This window comes from Nannobrachium achirus (assembly GCF_963921795.1).
Source record: "Nannobrachium achirus genome assembly, chromosome: 5".
Lineage (NCBI taxonomy): Eukaryota > Metazoa > Chordata > Actinopteri > Myctophiformes > Myctophidae > Nannobrachium > Nannobrachium achirus.
In genome coordinates, this window is record NC_137814.1 from 5618485 (window position 1) to 5642437 (window position 23953).

The following is a 23953-nucleotide window of genomic DNA, read 5'->3' on the forward strand; positions in this document are numbered from 1 at the left end:
TACGATATGATTCGATTCAATGATTTAAAATCGATATAGTAACTATTTATTAAAGAAATTAAATCTGTGTGAAAGGCGAGGATACTAGTGCAGGTTTTAAAGGGAAACATGTATTATTATGGATATAAATAAGTAAACACTGTGATTATCTGCCAAATACATGGACATTGTATATTGACAAACCTGCAACTTGACATTAACCCAAAGATTACACACATGTATCAATAGACCAGTGTAGCTATATGGAAAGGAAAAGTAATTAAACCCCTCCTTTTTATTTTTTCTTCTTAAAAATGCTAAATACAATGCACAAGTATACGTAGTATCGATACAATCGATTCTTTGCACTGCCAATTCAATACGATACAAAATAAAACGATACAATTCTATTTTAGCTGTTTTCATTTCGATATACTTCGATTTTTTAAGTTAAAAACGATATTTTGATACAGTTACTATATCGTTACACCCCTACCTGCTACTGAACAAACAATATAGGTGATTTCACCTTTTAACTGAAAAGGAAAAACCTTTTATTTTAACCCAAAAAACTATCACTTACTCTACCTTTAAAACCACTCATGATTACATTATTGATCAAGCTTCTGTATTGATTACTTGTTATTACTAATGATTGCATATTATGATTGCAACTAAAAGCGATCACATATCAATAACTAATGGTAAATTCTAAGACTTGTTTCCACAAGCATAGCCAACGTACTCTCTCTTTGAGTATTACCAGTAATGTTTACTTCCATCTACTGGTAATGCTTAGCAGACGACTTTCTGTCACTTTCAGTCTGAGAATGGCACTTAGTCCTATCTTGCGTTTAATTGGCTCTATGCACAGCAGCCATATTGAAAAGATGTTGGGCCCCTTCCTTACTTCCTACACAGGTGTTACCATTTAGTGTGGCACAATGGTTCTCAAACCTTTTTAACCCTAACCCCCATAACGCTGAGAGTGTACCAGAGCCTTGTATTAGAGAGTTCTGCCAATGCTGGGTCAGAAACAATGTTGTTGATGTGGTACTTGAAATGTCACTTTTCCCTCATAGACTCTATTCACCAATTGATGTGTATGTAGAAGACCTGAACCATGAAGTGAGCGGAGGAGGCGCGACTCTCTCTAATACAAGGCTCTGGAGTGTACGGTTCCATTTGTACACTTTACACAACTATAGAAATGTATTTCATGAAGAGTCACAAAGTTAAAACTGCCCCAAGGAATTACCATTATAGGTTTTAAAAAGTGGTCTTAAGCATACAAAGGTTATTAACTATTCAAACATGTTCAAAGTGCTCTGCCCAGCCATAAAACACACTCTAATCAGCACTAGTGCTGTCAAAATTGCCCCAAAGTGACATTCTATTCCGACCTATCAAAACATTTTGTATGCCGTAAAAATCTCTTTCTCTCTTTTCCGCAGTTGGTGCTGCAGAGGAATACGGGAAAGGTCGACCTAAAACAAACTCGTTTCCCAACGGGTCTGTGGCCTTAAGCTAGATGCAGAATAGACCAAAATCTAATCTTTGCTTCTGGGGGTCCCATCATTGTTTCTCAAACTTTGTCATGTCAGGGACCCCAGAATGATATGTATTTGGCCACGGACCCCCATCGCAAAATATTTTGTTCCAGGGACCCCCAGAAGCAAAGATTAGATTTTGGTCTATTCTGCATCTAGCTTAAGGCCACAGACCTGTTGGGAAACGTGTTTTAGGTCGACCTTTCCTGCTACCCTTCAGAGAACGCCATCTTAGAAGATCAAATGTAGTCATCTTATTTTATACCCTCATTTTAATATGTTTAGGTTAAAGTGGGCTTGTAATTGTTAAAATACAAACGCAGCCTTGTCTGGACGATAGACACGCATCGCTCCGTAATGTGCTTTGATGAAACAATCTAATTTAAGGAGCTATAGTCAACTTTTTGTCAGGCTGACAATTTGTTTACATTCTAGTCTATTCTTTGATAGTGTTAGACTAGGATGTAAACAAAGTGTCAGCCCGACAATGGCCAAAATTATTATTTTATCATTATTTTACGCTTTTTGAGGTCATTTTTGAATAGAAACACATATATGAAGCTTATTTATTTTATTTATTTTTTTCGAAACATTATTTTTATTTTAGCATCCGTTTTTCAAGAAAAAGTTGACTATAGCTCCTTTACCTTGACATGGAATGGGAAATTATCAAACCAATCTATGCAGTCAGACTCAATGTTTTGAGATCAAATTAAGTTAGGCTACATGAGACATGTTTTTGTGTATCAAATTAAGGTAAGCCGATATGGCGGTCACCTTATGGTCATTTATCATAGCGTAAATTATATTATTATTTTTAATGGTAAGTTTATTCAGAATCAGCTTTTTTTTGTTTTTTTTTGTTTACAAGCTAAAAGAGCTCTTCACTATAAAATGTAAGTCAACGAGGAACACATTTTGAATTAAACATTTCTAATCAATGGTGCAATTATTATAATTTTGATTTCTTGCGCACCTTTGCAGTTGGCAAGGCAACTATACCCAAACCTCTACCAAAGTGCTCTAGACCTTTAAGTCATCAATGTGCTGATGGGACACACTTGTACTCCCTCCTCTCTCCTCTAGGTGGCAGCGACGGCCGGCTGCATCTCTGTAAACACAAACATCCAGTACAGTTAGAATGGCAGGTTGTTCTGTGAAAAGACAATGCACTAGAGTGTGAAAATTAAACCAGTTAACATAATTTAAAAATCTAAAATAGTTTAAAATGACCCCAGAAATGAAATGGGGCCATTTTAACATCTCCCCCTGGCTTTAGTGTGCTCCACAAACAGGGGAAAGTTAGAGGGACAGTGAGTGGCTGAGGGGAACTTTTAGGGATTTTATTCACATTTATATCCAGATTTAGAGGAACAGCTCCAATTAAGATGGTGCTACTTAGGCCTGTATATAATAATTCCTCCACAAACTGAATAATATTCATACAAAAGGTTTTGTGTTAACACAGATAATACAGATTATTGATACGTCTCAAAGTGAAATATTTGCTCCTTTTCTCACCCTGTTTCATCTCACCACATGCTCTCCTTTCATCTTTGAATATATATATATTTAAAAGCGAACTTTAGTAACTCAATTATTTGCTTCTGGGGGGTCCCTGGAAGGCTGGAACAACATATTCTGAGATGAGGGTCTGCAGCCAATTAGGCCTACATGTAATTTTGGGGGGTCTTTGACATGAAAACGTTTGAGAACCACGGATTTAGAAGAAGGATTTAGAAGACATTCATAGAATCTGGTCAAAATAGAAGATCTACAAGCTTGTAGCGGGAGAGAGAGAGAGAGAGAGAGAGAGAGAGAGAGAGAGAGAGAGAGAGAGAGAGATAGAGAGAGAGATAGAGAGAGAGAGATAGAGAGAGATAGAAAGAGAGAGAGAGAGAGAGAGAGAGAGAGAGAGAGAGAGAGAGAGAGAGAGAGAGAGATAGAGAGAGAGAGATAGAGAGAGAGAGAGAGAGAGAGAGAGAGAGAGAGAGAGAGAGAGAGAGAGAGGCCCCTACTTGACAAACATGACTGAAATGAAGGGTAAATGATACTTTGTTTTGTCCACACAATACCTTATCCGTCTCACATGAAGACAGACCACTCGCCTGGACGTGTGCTCGACTGGGTTTGGTTTCAATTTAATGGCTCGCCTCGATATGCTTTGTTATTTTCCGGAGTCGCACATCGAAAACTGATCTACAAGCTCACACCGTGTCGCGCTTGTGGCTCACGCTCCATGAAGTGTAATCACGCTTTAATGGAGACGTGGAGCAGCCGGGCATGGATTTCCACACAGAGGGCAATTATTAGAACATAGAAGACTACTACACATTCAAGTTCAGTAGAGTTTGGAAAAAGGCAATTTTCTTGAATACTGCTTTCAGGCACGTAAAGGGGGGCATTTGCATTTTTTTCACTGTAGGAAATGCTGCATTCATGGTCTGGAGGGGACACTTTTACCGACCAGTACAAGGTCATGGGGCTCAAGGGTAAAATCTCGACATTTCTATGTTTCGTTAGTTCGACCAAGGGTTAGGTTTTTGGGTTAGGTTTAGGCATAGTTTTACTGAGGATATATAGGGTTAGGGTTTGGGTTAGGTTTAGGCATAGTAGCATTCACCAGGTTAATATTCACCAGCATCGGCAGGTTAGCATTTCACCACATTAGCATTCACCAGCGTCAAACTAATGCGACGTCAAACAAATGTTACGTCGCAATATCGACACGCTCCCGGCCGGGCTCAAGCCTACTTTGATATACATTACTGTATGTGTTTGCACATGCCTGTTTTTTTTTTAAGTTGCTTGATGGAGTTATTAAGCATGGAGGTATTATAAGCATGTGATTGTGTGTAAGAGGAAGTGAATGTGGATGAGTGTAGCAGGAAGAGGAAGTGAATGAGTGGGAGGAGCCTAAGATTCTCACCTTCAGTTGTCGGCACCAGAACACGTCCTGACAGACAGACAGACAGACAGACAGACAGACAGAGAGACAGACAGACAGACAGACAGACACAGACAGACAGACAGACAGACAGACAGACAGACAGACAGACAGACAGACAGACACAGACAGACACAGACAGACAGACAGACAGACAGACAGACAGACAGACAGACAGACAGACAGACATAAACAAGACATGGTTATCACAGAAAGCACAAAGCACAGTGTGTTATCTTACAAGACAAAGCACATGGTGATGGAACCCCACTGTGTGGGTGAGACTGCAGTAACCAATCACAAGGTCAAGCTCAGCGGTCAGTTTGACCACAACATCACGCAGTGTGGCTCAAGAGCACTAGACACCCTAGCATTAAGGCAGTCTTACCAGGGGTCTTCAACAGGGGCTCCGGGACCCCTAAGGGGTCCTCAGAGTTACTACAGTTAATACACATGAATCCAACATGGACTGATGATAGTGCTGTCAGTCAAGTCTCTGAAGCTATCTATGAAATCTATTTCTGTCACACAATGTCATGCAATTTGCAGTGGGGGTCCCTGCTTCATCTTTCTCTCAGCTAAGGGGTCCTTGGCCTGAAAACAAATTTATTTTCCTACAATTAAAAATAATACATATTTCAAAAGATTAATTATTAAAATAATTCTATACAAATAATTGTATAGGCCTAAATTGTAAAACAAACAAATCTAAAAATCTATAAATAAATAATAATTATTATTATTAAGAAGTAGTGAAAATAGACGATCTACAAGCTGCGAAGCGACGCAGTGTGCCCTTGTTGATCTGATATTCTCACTAGTTTGAGTCGTGGTCTCTGCCTGAAAACGTTGGGAACCACACTGGTCTAAAGCATTCTAAATAGTTATAGTGCATACCGTGTTTCTTCCAGCGGTAGTAGATGATCCCAGACAGGAACAAGACCCCGCCCAGAACCAGTCCAGATGCTCCGATGGCGATCCTGTTCTTGTCTGCCTCTGGCATGGAGTCGTCTGAGAAAGGAACAACCAAATAGTAGTATTAGAACTGTCTGGTGGCCATAGACCATAGAGAGGCTGTCTGGGAGACACAAGGTCCCTGGTTCAAGCTCAGGCCCTGGCCTACTTGTCTAAAGCCCCTTTTCGACTGCAGCTTTAGCACCACACTACACGACACTACACCGCACCACATAAAAATAACTACATTTTCCATTACACAAAAGTACCCCTATCGGTAAGAAAAAAAATTACCATGTTAACTGTGATTATAATATACATTTGTATTACAACTATCCTAATTATAATATAGATTATAACTGTGATTATAATACACTATAAAGTATTAATGTATTACTATGATAACTATAATATACTATAATAGATTATAATAGTGGTTATAACCCAATATTATCTATTATCATATGAGTGATCTGTCATTATGGAGTGTTTGGCCCTGTTTGGCCTAGCTCAGACCTACTCTGGAATGGATATTTTTTAGTACCACGTTTAGTACCACTTTCACACCACTCTTCCCAGGTCTTTGTAGTGGAAAACCTGGCACAAGTGGGTGGTGTGGAGTGGTGTGGTGTTGGGCCATGTCAGTGGAAAAGGGGCTAAAGTGCAAGACACTTTTCAGTTTTTTTGTAACCTGGTGTCAATTGTCTAATGTAATCCTGGGCGCTACAATCCCTCTGCCAACCTGGGGAGAGCAACAGGCTGGCCTCATGCTTCCTTCTATGCATGAGGAGTCCAAGCCTGTTCTTTTCACCTGACAGGGAGGAGTTTCCCCAGTAGGACGTAGCGGAAGGAACAAATTATTCCAAGTTCCTTGAACCTTCATCAGGCGCCCCGGATGGCCAGGGGGAGGCAGTATAGAGACCAGGATTACTGCATGTTTTTTGTGAGGCTACCTACCCAAGTGGACACGGGGAGAACATGCAAACTCCACACAGAAAGGCTTTTTCGCCAACCCCACCTAGGATATGGGCGCTGACGCAGAGTAGGGAACAAGCCCACAGCGCCCCCCAGCGGGAATCAAACCCAGGACCTTCTAGCTGTGAGGCGACAGCGCCACCGTGTTCGGGTTCATTTTAACATCTACTCAGCCTTATAAAGCAACTTTAAAACTGCCTGAGGAGCTCACAAAAGACACAGCGAGACATTAAAACATGTTCAAACATGTTTGAAAGTGAAATATCCCTTTTAACCCCTAACTACTACCTGAGGAGAAATAGATTACAGTTACTACAGTACAGTAGATAACGGTAGAGACCAGTTACAGTACAGTACAGTACAGTACAGTACAGTACAGTACAGTACAGTACAGTACAGTAGGTCAGGGGTTTTCAAAGTGGGTGACGGGGCACCCTGGGGTGCCATGACGGCAGTCCAGGGGTGCCGCAAGATGATTTGATAATATTTGGAATTTACTTGGACACTTGAAAAATATTATTTTGTATAATTTTAAACATACAAAAAAAAGTACAAAGTTATTTTCAGTCAGTTTTAACCAAAATGGCTATTATCTCTCGCAACATAATCACTAAAATATCATCACTGTCGGGCAGAAAATTTCAAATGTGTACGTCTTTTGCCCTGCTTCATCATACAAGACCGTTGCACAGAAGTAGTGAAAACAGCCGATCTACAAGCACACAACGCCTCGCGATGCGTGTAGATCTGCTGTTTTCACTAGTTTAGTACATTTTATAGATGATGAATACAAAACGAATGGTTTTGGACATACAAGGTTTCCACCCGACAACGACGATATGCTATAAATATAAGGTGCTGGGAGTGAAAATTATAATGTAGGGGTGCCTCAGATTAAGAAAATATTTATGGGGTGCCCTGAGACAAAAAAGTTTGGGAACCCCTGCAGTAGGTTACAGTAGAGTGACTGACCCCAGTCCATAAACATGGGCGCGGTCAGGCTGGAGTGTTCCACCATGCAGGAGATCTTCTCTCCTGATCTGTAACACACACACACACACACACACACACACACACACACACACACACACACACACACACACACACACACACACACACACACACACACTTTTTTTATACATTAGAATACAACAACATGGAATTTAATAGAATACAATAACATTCCATAGAATACCAGTAAGACTCCCTAATCGGGAGATAAGCGACCATAGGTCACTTATCTCCACAAATAGAGCAAAAATGTGTTTTTCCAAAATCTTCCTGATCCATGTTGATGACATGAGTGTAGACATACTGTGTAGTGATTTTCGTGATTTTAGGGCAAAATCTGAATCGGCCTCATGGTGGCGCTAGAGGGCCATGTGAGAAATGAGGGGTGGGATCTCCGCGCCGCCAAGGCGGACGAATAGGTACCGGCCCCGGCTCTCCCGGTCGCTCCTAGCCCGAGTTACGGCATTTTATGTGAGCTGCAGTGGCAGGGGGTCCTCCACTGGGGGCGCCACCACTTTTGCATCCGTTCTGGAGCACCAGGAGTGGGTGGTCCCCGGGAATGCCCCGTGAGCAGCCCCGTTGGGGTGGTCATTTGGTAATTTTTGCACATGTGGTCATTTTTTACACTTGGGGGTCCCCGAGGGAGCTGGGGGTCCCTGGAGCTCCGGGGGTCCTTGGCATGGATCGGGGCAACGGTTGCGGAGATATGAGCAGGGCAAAAGTGTGACGTGTGACGTGTGTGACGGACGGACGGACGGACGGACGGACGGACGGACACCTCGAGCAGCTTTCTGTAGTAAGTGCGACCTACGGTCGCAACCAGTAAGACTCCCTATTTCAGGAGATAAGCGACCATCAGGTCGCATAAACAAACTTTATAAGGCAATGGTAGCCAATCAGGAGGGAATATGGGAAATGGGACAGATCCATGTTGATGCCATGACTGTAGAGATACTGTGTACCGCTTTGCGTGATTTTAGGGCAAAATCTGTAGGAGCAGTGTCCAAAAATAATGTGTTTTTCAAAAATCTGCCAGATGGTGGCGCTAGATGGGCAGATGCATTTTGATGACATGACTGTAGAGATACTGTGTACCGCTTTGCGTGATTTTAGGTCAAAATCTGTAGGAGCAGTTTCCAAAATGTGTCTTGCAAGAATCGGCCTCATGGTGGCGCTAGAAGAGGGCCATGTGAGAAATTTGGGGTTGTTGTTTGGCACCCAAGGAGTGTGTGTGCAAAGTTTGGCATGGATCGGGGCAACGGTGGTGGAGATATGAGTAGGGCAAAGTGTGACGTGACGGACAGACAGACAGACATACTGACAGATTTCTATCTTCTAGCTGCCATCTGATCTGACAGCCCTCTGCTTGTCATTCTGTCATTTTGACAGACATGGTTCCATCTGTCCAGGGTTTGGAAACCGGCAGCCTTCAGGCTACTAGTCCACTTCTCTAACCTCTGGTCTACTTACAGCACTGGGGACCCCCAGGGGTCCTTGAGGGGGTTCCAGGGGGTCCCCAGCTAAATACAACATTTTAATAATTTTGGCCACTTCATCCACATTGGCTATTAAAAAATAACAGCTCACAGCGTGTGAGTGACTGGAAAACATTGCATTTATTTTGTACACATTCTCTGATGGTGGTCCACAGCCAAGTAAAATATGAATTTTGGGGGGTCCTTGACATGCAGGCCCTGTTTCCAACTCTCTCCTCTAGTAACTGCTGACACGTCGTACAACAATAATCCTGATTGGCTGTACAACAGCCAGTGAATAATGGGGAAGTATAGCCTACAGTTTGGGGAGTTTCCAGGGAGAGGTTTCAGCGGTGAGTGCAGGTTTCGACCCAAACCAGTTTGATCACATTATGACGCCTGTTTGAATACTTCTGATGGTGTCAGCAGTGAGACGCTTGGATTGGATGAGAGTCTGTATTGACTTTAAAGGAGTAGTTCACCCCCAAAATGACAGTTTTTCTATTGATTACTCATGCCATGGAGACTTGAGTTCAATATGTAGGCTATATAGTTAGTATTTGTCGCATTCCTAAGACGAAACATTTATTAGAGTGATTGCAATAAACGTACCCCCATTTATTGTAATCAAATGATTGTCACATAATGTTGTGTGTGTGTGTGTGTGTGTGTGTGTGTGTGTGTGTGTGTGTGTGTGTGTGTGTGTGTGTGTGTGTGTGTGTGTGTGTGTGTGTGTTCAAGTTCAAGTTCAAGTCAGTTTATTGTCTGTTTACACATAAATGTGTTGTAATGTGCAACAAGTGCCAGAAACAACTAGAAAGAAATACACAGACAGACAAAAACACAGACACATACAGACTACAACACAAGACCAGCAATAAAACAAGTCCACCCGGAAATTGTCAAATTCTAAAATGTGTGTGTGTGTGTGTGTGTGTGTGTGTGTGTGTGTGTGTGTGTGTGTGTGTGTGTGTGTGTGTGTGTGTGTGTGTGTGTGTGTGTGTGTGTGTGTGTGTGTGTGTGTGCATGCATGCATGCATGCGTGTGTGTTTCACTTCTCCCTCCAGCCACTCACAGCACACGCACATAGACCAGTAAGGCCACAGTGTTTTGTGAGTTACATTTACAGTTTGCTTATATTCAGGGGTTATTTCAGTGTGATTTATGGAACACCTTTGTGTGTTTGGGACTTTAGAGTACACTATGCATAATGTGCTCTGTTTCCTAGCAGGTTCCTGTGCCCCTCCCCCAGCCTGTCTGGCATGTATTGCATCATCAGTGTGCCTTCCCTGCTTCCCTTCCCATAGCCTATTTATCATAACATAAATATGTCTTATGTCTGTAACAAACCAAACTCCCAGCACAACCCCCTAGTGGTTGTCGCTCTAGTCTGGTTGTGGCCCTAAGCGACTGCTTATTGCTTGTAGCAGAAACTGGCAAACTTTGAGGGGCAGGGGCTGAAATGTCCAATGTTTTCTTTTATTTGTTTTATGTGATTTCTGGCCAGATTTGGAGGAATATCTCATTTTAAATGAATACTAGGTTTAAGTGTACATGACAAATACGATTGAAAATGAAGAGTGCTTATGTCCTTATCTTTTTACCTTATGGATGCAGTTTCGTGCACATGAAATAGCCGATCTACAAGCTCACAACATGTCGAGCTCGACGCGCTGTGAGCTTGTAGTACCGGTGGGCAGTATAATCAAGCTTCCGGAGATGCAAGGTGCGGCATGGTCTTTTACACACAAGGGCATTTCTTTCTACTGTCTGTAAATGAATGCTGCGTTCAAGTACAAGAGAGTAAGGAGAAGGCAATTCTCTTGAATGCATGCCTTCGGGTATGGTATGGAAAGGAGGGCAGTTGTGTTTCTTTCACCATAGTACCGTAATTGCTGGACTATAAGCCGCACCTGAATATAAGCCACACCAGCTAAATTTAGAAAAAAAACGAATGTTTACATATATAAGCCGCAGCTGACTATAAGCCGCAGGTGTCCCTCCTGCTTCCCGCTAGAGCGCCCCTGTTGGCCGTTAGCTGTATAAATCTATATATAAATCCTTGTTAAAGACAATTGTAAAACGAATTAACTGGCCGTTAGCTGTAAAAATCTTTATATAAGCGGCACCGTTGTATAAGCCGCAGGGTTCAAAACATGGGAAAAAAGCTGCGGCTTATAGTCCGGCAATTACGGTAAATACTGCACCCATGGTCTGAAGCAGGGGCTTAAGCCCCCTTTGATGTCTATGCGTGCACATGCCTGGCTGCCACAATGGCACATGTGCTGCAGTAGGGATGGAGCCCTAAACAAGGGTAGCTCGATAACCCGATAATAGATGTATTGAGTACCCGGTATCAATAATATATAATAAGCTATATAATAATATAATAAGCTTAGGGCTTATCAAGCTTGTTATCAAGTATAGCATGACGTCATGTTTAAACAATCAAGACAAGAGGCGGCCATCAATAAATTATTACAGTACTATTCATAAAGCCATTTGACACTTATTGCACACTAATTAATGATTGTTTTAATGATATTTAATGACAGTATTTGTTACTTTTGTCGATTGTCATCTTCATAGATGGTGGTCAGCCACAAACTCACAGTCACAATAACTGGCCAATAAAAAAAAAAAATACCAGTTATGTTCTGAATTTGACGTCTCATATCTTAGCCCCAAAATATTAGAAAACACTCAGTAGTGAGCTCAATAAAAGCCCGGCTCAATAAGCAGGATCAATAAGGTGTTCATTATCAATAAAAATGAACAAGCTCAATCCCTAGTCTGCACTGGTGTGTACTGGTGTGTACTGTTGTAATACTGACCTGGGTGTGTACTCCAGGTAGGAGTGGTACTGGTAGTACCAGTATAGGTGTGTATTTATATGTGTAGGTGTCTATTAGGTGTGTACCTGGGTGTGTACTCCAGGTAGGAGTGGTACTGGTAGTACCAGTAGAGGTGTGTATTTCTATGTGTAGGTGTCTATTAGGTGTGTACCTGGGTGTGTACTCCAGGTAGGAGTGGTACTGGTAGTACCAGTAGAGGTGTGTATTTCTATGTGTAGGTGTCTATTAGGTGTGTACCTGGGTGTGTACTCCAGGTAGGAGTGGTACTGGTAGTACGAGTAGAGGTGTGTATTTCTATGTGTAGGTGTCTATTAGGTGTGTACCTGGGTGTGTACTCCAGGTAGGAGTGGTACTGGTAGTACCAGTCTCCATCAGCCTCCTCATCGGTGCTGGTGACATCAGAGGTGGCAGGCTCTCCGTCTCTCAGCCAGGTGACGATGATGCGTTTGGGGTAGAAGTCGTAGCTGCTGCACACCAGCATGTGTGTGTGTGTGGGATCAAAAGGCGTCGCCGAGGTCAGTCTCACATAGGGCTCCACTGGGGGAAAATCAGTAAAAAAATGAAGAAAAAAGAAAAGAAAAACTTAAGAAATGCAAGGATTTAAATACTGCACTTATTGTCTACACTAGACAATGAGTAAAGAATACCAATGCCAGAGGTCTAAAGCAGCGGTTCCTAAACTTTTCTGGTCGAGACCCAAAATAGAGATTAGATGTTTTAGAAGAAATCGCTGAATGCCGCTGTGAGCTTGTAGATCGGCTGTTTTCACTCATTCTCAAACATTTGTTTACTAATTTGTGGAAATTCTTCAATTTTCCTTTTATTTACTTATGAAATTACTTAGAAAAAGCATTGATTTTGGGAATGAAAATCTTTTAAAAATAAATAACAATTGAAAATTGAAAAGTTAAGTGACACAAAAAAAAAAGACCCACTCTTTAGGAAACAGTGGTCTAAAGGATGTACATCTACATTTCATTTCAAGATGCCGTCTTAAAAGTTTACTCGAGAGGATGTGAAGTGTTTTTAACACCTAAAGTAATGTTTTATAATAGAATATCAATGTAAACATCAGTGAATAGTAATTATTATTATTACATGTTATTGTTTATGAGGTGATGAGTGTTGAGTGCTGTTCTGAGATCAGCTCACCTCTCCTGTCCAGAACATTGGAGTAGAAGAGCTCAATGTTGTGTTTGCAGAAAGCCTCTCGGTTTGCTCTCATCTGAGCCCGTGCTGCAGGATCTTTATTCCAGTTCTCTGCGTTCTTCACACCAACCTCAGAGTAGCCAACAAACTTCCCCACCCTGCTGTCCCACCTGGTAATATCTTCTTTATTGAACATATATGAGCTTATGTACTGTATGTCCTGCAGCTCACTGGAGTTAAACACACACTCTGCAACCATACAGAATGGAAATGCACCTGGAAATAGGAAATGGAAAATGTTAACGATCATGTTTATCATATTTTTATAAGGCCAACACAGACTGAATAAATGAATTGTTATTCAATACCTGTTCCATGAAAACAGATGAAACTCAGTGAAACACAGAGCCAGAGTTTAGTTGAAGTCATGATGAGTTGAGATTTTTGAGAGTTCAGTTGAAGTTTTGATGAGTTGAGATGCAGTTGAAGTGTTGATGAGTTGAGATGTTTCAGAGTTCAGTTGAAGTTTTGATGAGTTGAGATGCAGTTGAAGTGTTGATGAGTTGAGATGTTTCAGAGTTCAGTTGAAGTTTTGATGAGTTGAGATGCAGTTGAAGTGTTGATGAGTTGAGATGTTTCAGAGTTTAGTTGAAGTGTTGATGAGTTGAGATGTTTCAGAGTTTAGTTGAAGTCGTGTTGATCGGTTGACATTCTGGTGTGGAACTGAATGCTGACAACCAATGAAAAAACAATATTCACCCATGTCACTTGTTTCCAGGCAGACATCAAACCAAAACTACATCACTTTGTGATCTCCACTGTGTTAGGTAATTTTGTTCCCTTAATTTATTAGAGCAGTACTACAATATACTATACTAAAATAAATTAAGAGAACATTTTGTTCCTTTAATTTCTTTGAGCACAATGAGCAGTATATTGTCTGTCTGTCTGTCTGTCTGTCTGTCTGTCTGTCTGTCTGTCTGTCTGTCTGTCTGTCTGTCTGCCTGCCTGCCTGCCTGTCTGTCTGTCTGTCTGTCTGTCTGTCTGTCTGTCTGCCTGCCTGTCTGTCTGTCTGTCTGTCTGTCTGTCTGTCTGTCTGTCTGTCTGCCTGCCTGCCTGCCTGCCTGCCTGCCTGTCTGTCTGTCTGTCTGTCTGTCTGTCTGTCTGTCTGTCTGTCTGCCTGCCTGCCTGCCTGCCTGTCTGTCTGTCTGTCTGTCTGTCTGTCTGTCTGCCTGCCTGCCTGTCTGCCTGCCTGCCTGCCTGCCTGCCTGCCTGTCTGTCTGTCTGTCTGTCTGTCTGTCTGTCTGCCTGCCTGCCTGCCTGTCTGTCTGTCTGTCTGTCTGTCTGTCTGTCTGTCTGTCTGTCTGTCTGTCTGTCTGCCTGCCTGCCTGTCTGTCTGTCTGTCTGTCTGTCTGTCTGTCTGTCTGCCTGTCTGTCTGCCTGTCTGCCTGTCTGTCTGTCTGTCTGTCTGTCTGTCTGTCTGTCTGTCTGCCTGCCTGCCTGCCTGCCTGTCTGTCTGTCTGTCTGTCTGTCTGCCTGTCTGTCTGTCTGTCTGTCTGTCTGTCTGTCTGTCTGTTTGACTGTGAGCAGCAAATCTCTTATTACGGCTTATTCGGTCTAATTAGTGTACTGTAAATTAGGCTAGGACCCCTTAAGGTAGTTGTAGATGCCAAAACTGGATTTTGTTACATCCAAATAGGCACACAAATGATCTTGTGAGTCCCATATGGATCAGGGTGCCTATAGGATAATCCTCCTGACACATAAGGTCTACGAGACACCCCATGGCAGCCGTGGGACAACATGAGGAATGTGTTAAAAGCAAGCCACGCATATTGCATGTTACACTGCATTGTGTTACCTATTGAATTATATTTATGTCTGTAAAGTAGACTAGACTGCATTATCTTGCTATGCCAGGATACATGAAAATAAGACAGATTCCCATCCATATAAGGCATCTGTACTCATTTTAAAAAAAAAGTCTTTCTTTCTTTCTTTCTTTCTTTCTTTCTTTCTTTCTTTCTTTCTTTCTTTCTGTCTCTTTCTGTTTGTTACAGGAATGAATGAATGCATTCCTTCCTTCCTTCCTTCCTTCCTTCCTTCCTTCCTTCCTTCCTTCCTTCCTTCCTTCCTTGTTCTCATTGGCCCTCATTTATCAATGGAGTGTAAAAAACGGTGTATTTTTCTCCCCAAATTTTGCGTAGGCCAACGTTCACGTGGCATTTACTAACACGTCCTAAATAGACACACCTGGTACATTTGATCCCAGCGTTGATAAATGCGCAGGCTGAAATTTAAATAACACACCCTTAATTATTCTCGAAACGCCCCGATTTTACGACTAGAACAACCCGAATATGACCTAACAACGAAAGAATAGCCAATAGAAGAGAGTTTACTCCGCACGCTTCAAGTTCACTACCATGTCCACGTTCCACACAGACCACGCACACATGCTCGCATGCACGCACGCACGCACGCACACACCACCAAGCCCAGCAGCATTTGGTTCACTGTGGAACGATTATTACCATTTGTTCTGTAAAGTATGCTTGCAGCCTACATGAGTGACACCACACCAGTCATTGTCACAAATGGAATATATTAATTTAAGCCTGTGGTTTATTCCCATAAACCACAGGCTGCCATGCATGCGATGTTCCTGAGAGATACACTGACAAGGAGGCAGTCATAATCTGAAGGTTTGGAGCGCTGGATACTCCATTACATATAGGACACACTTCACTTAGTTGGATACCTCACGGTCCACGAAAAGAAGCGCCGCACCGCTTTCGACTCCGCAAAATGCTTGTGTCTTGCATAAGCGGCCGTATCCTGACCTATTGCATCTTCTGAGCCGGATCAACAATCTTATCCGAATGACTGTTAAAGCACTTAGATTGTTAGATTGCTTCCATCTCGCTAGATTATAATTTATAATTGCTTGTCATTGTAACTTGGAAATAAAATCGGTGTGCATGTCCATGTCCATGATAGCCATATACAGTAGCCTATAGCCTACTACCTATGCTTTTATAAAACGTTATATTTTCACAGGGATTATTTATTATTTATTAGTGGGTTAGCTATATATTTTGGAGTGGATACATGTGTCAGATATTTAGACAATGCTGCCCTGCATGTCTACAATGGAATAAGAGATGTAAGATGAATCCTACACCACCTCAGAACCTGACGTGAGATTTGACCCTACACTTGCCTAAATTTCGGTGTATGCTCAAATTTTTATCTGCACCACGTTGATAAATGAGGGCCTTTATGTTTACCTTCAAAATTCTAGACAGTCGTCCTCCTGGATACAGATGATGTAACAGCACATCTATAATCTGATTGGCTGGTTCCTCTAAAGTACAGAACAAACCCTACGTCCTTGTGGTTCAGACTCCAGAGCTCCTGTTGAAGTGAACACCTTGTTTATTATCATCTGTTTATTCAGTTCATGATGAAGATTACAGCCACCCTCCTCATCCTCTCCTCTCTTGGTATCAAAACAATCCCAGGCAGTAAGTACATCACATTGGTTATTATAAAAAAAAAATGCATTTTTATTTTACTGTTACCATAGAACATAATGCCTTTACACACCTATAGTTATTGTATGAAATGTGGTTGTATATCTACTGTACTTTTAAATAAATGAATACATTAATGAATTAATTCAAAGAGGTTGTATTAGTAACGTGTGCAGTGAAACATGCTCTGCAGACTGTGCTATGAGTAAGACTCCCTAATCGGGAGATAAGCTACCGCCACTCGCATACACAAACTTTAGAAGGCAATGGTAGCCAATCAGGAGGGAATATGGGAAATGGGACAGATGCATGTTGATGACATGACTTTAGAGATACTGTGTACCGCTTTGTGTGATTTTAGGCCAAAATATGTAGGAGCAGTGTCCAAAAATGTGTTAGACAAACTTCAAAAAACTATCCATGTAATGCGTGTCAGTGTGTGTGTGTGTGTGTGTGTGTGTGTGTGTGTGTGTGTGTGTGTGTGTGTGTGTGTGTGTGTGTGTGTGTGTGTGTGTGTGTGTGTGTGTGTGTGTGTGTGTGTGTTAGGCTACTCTTTTTATAATTATAATATATTTAACTTTGTTTTCTTTACAGTCTTCCATAAGCATATTGGAGTCACTTGCTGTTCAGACCCAGATGAAAACACAGATAAAGAGGCCATGTTTGGACTGGATGGTGAAGTGATGTGGTACGCAGACTACAACAAAGGGAAGGGGGAGAATCCTGTGCCTCCGTTTGTAGATCCAATCACCTGGAATTATCCGCCTGCTGTGGGACAGCAGGAGGCCTGCAAAGCCAACCTGAAGATGCTTCGCTCTGCCATGAAGAACCCACCACTAACACAAGGTACAGAAATGATAAATAAAAAATAAAAAAGTTATTTAGTTGACCTCCCCCCCTGTAAAAAAAGACAATGTTAACACGCACGCACGTGCGCACGCACACACACACACACACACACACACACACACACACACACACACACACACACACACACACACACACACACACACGCAAAGTTTGGTCAGATGTAGCCTGATTTCAGACTGAGTCTGACATTGTCCCTTTGACAAGAGATTTCAAAGGGGAGGGGATTTGAAATTTGAAATTCCCAATCACAAGAGATCTGGTGGGAGGGGTTGTGTTTGACTTGTGTACACAAAAACATCCCCCCCCCCCCCCTCCCCTCTATGACAGGCATCAAACAGGTCATTGTCTTTGATGCTAACGAGGTGTGCACAACCCCCCTTTGAAGTTCAAAGGGAGCAATTAAGAGCTTTGGCTGAGCTCCCCCTCCCTCCACTGTTTCTGTTGATTTTCAAAAGTTAGACGTAGGGATGGCGTATCGGTACTCAGTGTATCGGTACTCGCCCCGATACCGGCCTATTTTGCTGTACTCGTAGTCTCGTACTCGTCCGATACTGCTCACAAAGCGCCCGATACCCCGTGTGTTCCGCGTCCGCTTCGCCTCTCTCTCTCTCTCTGGAGGGAGGGAGGGAGAGAGGAGGAGCGCGAGTGTGTTTGTGTGTGTGTGTGTGTGTGTGTGTGTGTGTGCGCGCGCGCGTGTGTGTGTGTGTGTGTGTGTGTGTGTGTGTGTGTGTGTGTGTGTGTGTGTGTGTGTGTGTGTGCTTGCGTTTGTGTGTGTGCATGCGTGCGTGTGTGCGTGAACTCACGTCTCACATTGCTGAACATCGTTCCAAAAACAACAACAAAAGATATTTCCAAATAAAGTCCATGGGAGTAGTAAAGTCCATGGGAGTAGTAAAGTCCATGGGAGTAGTAAAGTCCATGGGAGTAGTAAAGTCCATGGGAGTAGTAAAGTCCATGGGAGTAGTAAAGTCCATGGGAGTAGTAAAGTCCATGGGAGTAGTAAAGTCCATGGGAGTAGTAAAGTCCATGGGAGTAGGAGATATGGACAACACTTGTTGTCGATCTAAGGAAAGCATTTTTAGTTCCCTTTATAGAGTTTAAAATGACCATCCACCGGAGTTTTAGCGTTAGCATTAGCAACACTGTGCACTGTGGAAAAGAATGCCTTTTTTGCGAGAGAAACAAGCGAACTGAGGAAAAGTGTTGCCTTTTTTGCGAGAGAAACAAGCAAACAGGTATATAAAACATATTTGGCAGCCACTAACACATTTCTTGACTCTCTTTCTCTAAATAGGCCTATTATTGATTCTGCTTTTAAAGAAATATGCCATTAACCAAGTGAGCAGAAATGTTGAAATGTTATTGAATATAATTGAAAAAGAGTGACATGGTGTGTTTTTTGCCTTGAGAATAATGAAGGGCAGTATTGCCAATACTGAATGGGAAACTTTTTTCATTAGAGGAATTTCCATGGGCTAAACTTGAAAAGAAAGTGAAATGTGTGGCAGTTGTGACATGCTCTGGGAAAGCAATGCAATTTAATGTGTTATATACAGCCAGAAAGTGAGGAACATCTGATGAAAAAATAATAATAATAAAAAAGGGGAAAAAAAAGAAAAGCGTAATTTAAAGACATTTTGTATTATTAATTGTACTCGTATCGGTACTCGGTATCGGCGAGTACTCAAAATGAAGTACTCGTACTTGTACTCGGTCAGCAAAAAAGTGGTATCGGGACATCCCTAGTTAGACCCACCCCCTCCTCCGAGGCTCCGACTCTCATTGGCTTGGTTCTGCCTAAACCAGAGAAACGTTAGCGTCATATGACAACACCAGACCAAGAGAACCAGTCCGCTCAGAGAGTGGGCGGGTCTATGGGCTGGAGCCAGGCAAGGTCAGATGCTCCCTGAGTAATTCCACTGTCCGGACCGAAGAATTTGTGAAAACCTCTCGTATAGGCCTGATACTCACCATTGCTAATGCACTGTCAGGTTTAGTTTTATATTCAGAAAATAAAAAATTAAATAAAAAAATGTGTGTGCGCGTGCGTGTGTGTGTGTGTGTGTGTGCGTGTGTGTGTGTGTGTGTGTGTGTGCGTGGGTGTGTGTGTGTTAATCTCCATTCTCCAGTTGTGGTTCAGATCCAAGACCAGTTCAGTGTGTGGCTGACCCTGGGTCTTTGTGTATTTCATTTGTCTTCTAGAAGCTCCTCATGGCAACCTCTACACCAAGCACGAGGTGGAGCTGGGAGTGGACAACGTTCTCATCTGCCGTGTGACAGGCTTCTACCCTGCCCCGGTCCACATCACCTGGACCAGGAACAACCTCAACCTGACCACCAACATCACCTCCAGCGTCCCGTACCGCAAAGAAGACAAAACCTTCTACCAGTTCTCCAGTCTGAAGTTCACACCAGAGCATGGAGACATCTACAGCTGTATGGTCAACCACACGTCACTGCCCAAACCTGACACCATGATGTGGGGTAAGAACACTGTCCGGATTAATAAACACTATTATCTATAATGAATGAATACATAATTTAACAATTTAACAATTAATTTATTCATTTCAAGAAAGAAAGAAAGAAAGAAAGAAAGACGAGAAGTTTGAATTAAAATGAAACATACACTTGTAACATGTATCTTGTATCATGAATCATGAATCATGAGTCATGTATCGTGTGTGTGTGTGTGTGTGTGTGTGTGTGTGTGTGTGTGTGTGTGTGTGCGTGCGTGCGTGCGTGCGTGCGTGCGTGCGTGCGTGCGTGCGTGCGTGCGTGCGTGCGTGCGTGCGTGCGTGCGTTTCTCTCCAGATGTGGACCATCACATCCCAGCTCCACCCAGCATGGGTCCAGCTGTGTTCTGTGGGGTGGGGCTGACCCTGGGTCTGCTGGGGGTTGCCATGGGAACCTTCTTCCTCATCAAAGGAAACCAATGCAACTAAAGTCTTAAGAAATATGCACTTCAACTATCTTGCTGTGTGTTCCTGGCTTTAACTTCTTATTCTCCACACCCTTTACCAGACCCTGAGGGGTGCTAAAAGTGCTTTTTTTTTTACACGTTTCAAATGAGCATAATTATCCTATTCAAATATGTTCAGAAACAACCAAGTCCACCATATGTGGCACAAAGCATGTAGCATAGTGTGTGTTAACTCAGCTTCACACTGTTTTTACAATTCTATAACAAAATGTGCTTTCTTTTTCAAAGAGCCTCAAACTGGTCAAAAGTTAATAAACTGAACAACTTTTGTTCTGTTTAAAACATAGAAATAAATAAAGACCGGTCTTAAAGTGTGTTTTTGTGCTTTATTGCTGAAAAACAGTATTCATACCGTAATATATTAAATTCAGATCTGATTATCCTTGACAACATCCAGTTTCATCTCAGATCGTCAGATGGGAGTTGAGAAAAGCTACCCTCCCCCTGCTGCTGTGCATAGATAGAGCCTATTGCTGAGTTGCAGAGAACAGTAAATGATTGATTGATTGATTGATTGATTGATTGATTGATTGATTGATTGATTGATTGATTGAAGAGTTTATTAGCAGTTTGCAATAGAAAAAGGTACAAGGTCAACTAAAAGGAGATCCTAGTAAGCTTTACGGCTTATTTACACAGGAACCACTTTAAGTATCTCATATAACAGTGAAAGACAGACGGATAGAACATAATACTTTACATTGGATAACATCAATTACAAAAGCAGAAAAAGGGGAGAAAAAAGGGGAGGGGGGTGGAAGCATGGGGGCTTAATCTATTTACAAGTCACGAGCAGCCGCCTGATGATTAATTTTCATACCAATTTTGAAGGAGGCTAGGGATTTGCTCTCCTTTAAAGGCTTGTGGAAGGGCTTTCCACATGTTGATGGTATAGCAGGAGAACGAGTTACAGTAGAGCCTTGTTTAGTGTTAAATCTAGGTTGAACATGATTAGTGGAGCTGCCTCTGGTGTTGTAATCGTGTACATCCTTGACCTTTAAGAAGTAGTTTGACAGGTACATGGGTATCTTGCAGGTGTAGTGTATCTTGTACACCAGGCCCAGTAGTGCTTTGGGATTTTCTTTTCAGGGCGGACGGTCATTTATTGACATCACGTGTTCATGTGCCCGACGTGGGTATTTAGAAGCCTAGTCTAAGTCTTAATTATATTTGCATTGTTTAGTATTTTACTTTCTAGTTTCATTTAATTCATTTAGAAAATACAGCGCTACAGTAGAGAAACAAAGTTTGCTTTGAAGCAGAGTAGCCTGGGGCCCTGGGCTTGAGACTAGACCCCACTCACCGGTAAACCTGGTAAACGTGTGATGCAAATAGCCATGTCATTAGATAGGTTATATGGCGCGTCGTAACTCAAATCATTGGGGACACATTCTAGCATGCAAAGCGCAAGCAAGCACTGTTCCGTGCCGTCCTTGCACGTGCATGTGGGAAATATATTGGCCACAGGGCGTCTGGTCGCGTCCAGCCTCGAAAGCGCTACTGACCAGGCCCATTGCAAAATGCTGTACTCTGTCAGCTAATTTGAGCCTCCCCACGCGTCTGTGTGGTTAAGGTTTCAGAGTGTTGTCGTTCATAGAGGTTTCACTTCTTGCCTCCAGGCTGCGTTCCGCGTTGCTGCTAAAATGCTGTTCTGTTCCCAAATCTCTTCTCTGGCCTTCACACTCACAATGTGTTCACTGAGTTTAAGTCTCTTCACTGCCTACACTCTCACAATGTGTTTACTGTGAGTTTTGTGGATCGGCGATATTTAACAGAATGTTCACCCATGTCGCAGCATGTGTTCATTAAAGTCAACACAGACTCTCATCCAATCCAAGCCGCACCAAATTCTGGGCCCTGGGTACAAGGATTCACTGCGGGCCACCCATGAATGTTCTTCATATAGGGGGAGGGGGTTTAACCCATTTAGACTGGGAACGCATGATTATTGATTTTCAATAGTTAAAGTATACAATAATTAAGGGCCCTCCACCTTGGGCCCTGGTAGATCAGTCCCCCCCCCCCCCCCTCCCCCCCTTGTGACGCCCCTGGATCTCTCTGCTGAAACCAAACAGGCGTTGGTCATGTGATCAAACTGTCACGAGTTTGGATCGAAACCACTGAAGCTTCTCACTGGAAACAACCCTTTAATTTCACTTCCTCATTCCTGATTATTGAATTATTACACAACACCCACTTACTAAAAGCAGACATCTTGATCCAAACAGCCTGGTGTCCTAGTTTACTGGAGGCCGCTACTCTAGTCTGTGACTTTTATTTGGTTTGTTTATTGACTAGAGGAAAATGATGTTGCACTGCATCTCCTAAATGCCTAAATTGTTATTATTATAAAATGAAGGAACCTCTGTCTGTCTGTCTGTCTGTCTGTCTGTCTGTCTGTTTTGTCTGCATGTTTCTCTATCAATGGGTTGAGCAATTGAACTTGCACACAGGCATCGACCATTTGCATTTGAAGAGAGTGACGAAGGAGGCCATTTTGCACTTAACCCAAATTCAAGCGATTTTTGGTGGACTCTGTCTAACTAAGCAGTTAACTAACTAAGGAAGTGAAATTACAGGGCCGTTTCCTACTCTGAGTTTACTTTGCATGCTTGGCCACAGGCCTCTGTTGTCAGGGTTACGGTCACCACAGGCTATAGGATCTGTCATGGTGCTGGGGGTGGACTAATGCCTTTGGGGCTGCAGTACACACGCACGCACGCACGCACACACACACACACACACACACACACACAGGCGGACCCACAATTACTTTAGTTTTCACTTCACATTAATGCTTTTATGTCATATTATGCATAGTTAAACGCTAACATTTAAGTGAAATGTTGTTTGATGCTACTGTGGCTTTAGCCCATTAATAGGAATAACTAAGTTTAGGTTTTAGGCATAATTTTACTGTGGTAAATGTCATGTTGTAGGGGAGGGTCAATCTTTTTTATTTTAATGCTTGGGGAGGGTCACTGATTTTTCCCCCAATTGAGAGGGAGGGTCATGGCATTTTATAAAAGGTCTTATACATTTTCTCCAGTAACACCCCTCAATAAAAGACCCCTCCCTTAGATGAAAAAAAGAGAGTGATTTTCTTCTCTGGTGAACAGTTAGATCTAGTGAAAAGGCAGCCGTACATCCTGAGGAGTCACATAAGGTCACTAATAGTACAGCAGGTCAGGTCGCAACAGTCAGGTCACAGTTACTATGAGAAGCTCCACCAGCTGTCTGTCTGTCTGTCTGGCAGTCTGTCCGTCATGTCACGCGAGACCTAGTCATATCTCTGCCACCGTTGGCCCTATCAATGCCAAACTTTGCACACACACTCCATGGATGGCAAATCACAACCTCATTTCACACATAGCCCTCTTCTAGCGCCACCATCAGGCTGATTTTAGCAAAATTCATTTTTGGACACTGCTCCTACAGATTTTGGCCTAAAATCACGCAAAGCGGTACACAGTATCTCTAAAGTCATGTCATCAACATGGATCTGTCCCATTTCCCATATTCCCTCCTGATTGGCTACCATTGCCTTCTAAACAGGGACATGCTGGCCATTGGGAAAAGCGGGACAACTCCCGAACGGCCGGTTCATTCCCGGCCGGTCCAGGCCGGCCATTAGGAAAGAAATTAATATAAAATGTCGGCCTTCGTTCC

The 23953-nt window shown here is 42.6% G+C and overlaps 2 protein-coding genes across 2 annotated transcripts; one reads left to right on the forward strand and one right to left on the reverse strand.

Annotated features, from left to right (window-relative positions):
- Positions 1 to 2611: 2611 nt before the first annotated feature.
- LOC308286196 (H-2 class II histocompatibility antigen, E-Q beta chain-like) lies at positions 2612 to 13091 on the reverse strand (the record flags this gene model as incomplete). The annotated part of the gene is made up of 5 exons (XM_080727156.1): positions 2612 to 2640; positions 5374 to 5487; positions 7378 to 7445; positions 12070 to 12283; positions 12899 to 13091. 5 exons carry the CDS (start codon positions 13089 to 13091, stop codon positions 2612 to 2614), a joined length of 618 nt encoding a protein of 205 aa, XP_080583282.1.
- A 3229-nt stretch (positions 13092 to 16320) lies between these two features.
- On the forward strand, positions 16321 to 20246 carry LOC308284660 (H-2 class II histocompatibility antigen, A-U alpha chain-like; the record flags this gene model as incomplete). Its single annotated transcript, XM_080725352.1, has 4 exons — positions 16321 to 16422; positions 17026 to 17277; positions 19504 to 19785; positions 20116 to 20246. Exons 1-4 carry the CDS (start codon positions 16359 to 16361, stop codon positions 20244 to 20246), a joined length of 729 nt encoding a protein of 242 aa, XP_080581478.1. The 5' UTR covers positions 16321 to 16358.
- Between the last annotated feature and the right edge of the window lie 3707 nt (positions 20247 to 23953).